The 1397-nt window shown below is 69.9% G+C and overlaps 1 protein-coding gene across 1 annotated transcript in view; it reads right to left on the bottom strand.

The window, feature by feature from the left end:
- TRIM3 (tripartite motif containing 3) overlaps positions 1–1397 on the bottom strand; it is a 6491-nt gene that overhangs the window by 2150 nt on the left and 2944 nt on the right. The window contains exons 2-3 of the mRNA XM_009281990.1: positions 1184–1364; positions 3–784 (exon numbers count right to left, since the gene is read on the bottom strand). Coding sequence (XP_009280265.1) covers positions 3–784; positions 1184–1364 — 963 coding nt within the window. The remainder of the gene's footprint in view (positions 1–2; positions 785–1183; positions 1365–1397) is intronic.

The following is a 1397-nucleotide window of genomic DNA, read 5'->3' as shown; positions in this document are numbered from 1 at the left end:
GAGCCCCAAGGACCCCCCGCCGCCCCAGGGAGCCCCCACCACCCCATCCCCGCTGCTCACCCACACGGAAGATGAGCTCGTCCTCGATGGGGTTCTCCTTCTTCTTGCCGCTGCTGTACATGCTAGAGGGGCGCCGGACGGCCTTCTGCCGGATGTGCCCGCTGCTGGGCGACTTGACGCGGCGCTTGACATCATCAGGAGAGGGGGGCACGTCGGAGGCCTTGACAGCGCGGACGCGGAAGGGGCTGCCACGGATGGGCTGCCCGTAGAGCAGGATGGAGAGGAGGAAGTCGCCCTCGGCACGGGGGGTGTAGAGCAGCTCGTAGGTGCCATTCTTGTTGTCCTGCACCTCCGCCTCGGCCGCGCCACCGTCCGGCGCCGTCACCTGGAAGCGCAGGCTGGCGCTGCCGCTGCGCACCAGCTCCCCATCCTTGTCCTTGGTGGTGACGCTGAGCGAGGAGGGCTGCCCCACCACGGCGTGCCGCAGCCCCTCGCCCGTGGCCACTGTCTTGTGGGCCGTGGCGCTGGTGGTGATCAGCACGCCCAGGTTGAGGATGGACTTGCGGACACCCTCCGTCTCCACCACATAGTCAAGCTGGGCGTTCTCATGGGGGTGCTCGGGGAACTCCTGGCTGGCCAGCTCGCTCAGCCGCTCGCTCATCTGCTTCTTCACCAGCAGCACCTCGGTGGCGGTGCCGTGGTGCAGCGCCTGCTCGGTGAAGGCGCAGCTGCTGAGGATGCTCTCCTGGCCCTGGCGCAGAGCGTCCAGCTGCGCCTGCAGCACCTGCTGGGACGGGGCAGGTCACCCTCACCACCGGGCCGGGCCCCTCGCTGGCACCCGGACCCCGGCCACAGCTCTGGCCGGCCCCCACGGCACTGCACCTGGAGCCCAGCTGCCCAGACCCCGGCTGCCTGCGGCAGGGCTGGCCGGCTCTGTTGGCATGACCAGGGCACGTTCACCCTTTTCAGGAAGAGCCGGGCAGGGGCAGTGGGCAGGCACAGGGGAGGGAAGCCAGTGCAGGAGCATGGCAGCGTGGGGGCACGGCAGTGTGGGGGCACGGCGGCACGGGGCATGGCATTGCAGGGGCATGGTGGTGTGGGGGCACGGGGGCATGGTGGTGCGGAGAATGGTGGTGCGGGGGCACGGCGGTGTGGGGGCACAGCGGTTTTGTGGGGGCTTTACCTTCTGCTTGGCCCCGCAGGTGGCTTCCAGGTCCCGCACCAGCAGCCCCTTGCGCTGCCGCAGCGCCATCTCCAGCTCCTCGAAGGTGCTGCCGATCTCGGACACCGCCTCGTTCTTGCGCTCCACCAGCTGCTGGCTGATCTCTGACACCAGCCCGATGGCCGCCGCCAGCTGTGGGAGCCTGCGGAGGAGCCGGCACTGGGCGCAGGGCAGG

This window comes from Aptenodytes forsteri, unplaced genomic scaffold (genome assembly GCF_000699145.1).
Source record: "Aptenodytes forsteri isolate BGI_AS27 unplaced genomic scaffold, ASM69914v1 Scaffold485, whole genome shotgun sequence".
NCBI classification, from domain to species: domain Eukaryota; kingdom Metazoa; phylum Chordata; class Aves; order Sphenisciformes; family Spheniscidae; genus Aptenodytes; species Aptenodytes forsteri.
The sequence above is the reverse complement of the archived record's forward strand: the minus strand, read 5'-3'. Positions and strand labels throughout refer to the sequence as shown.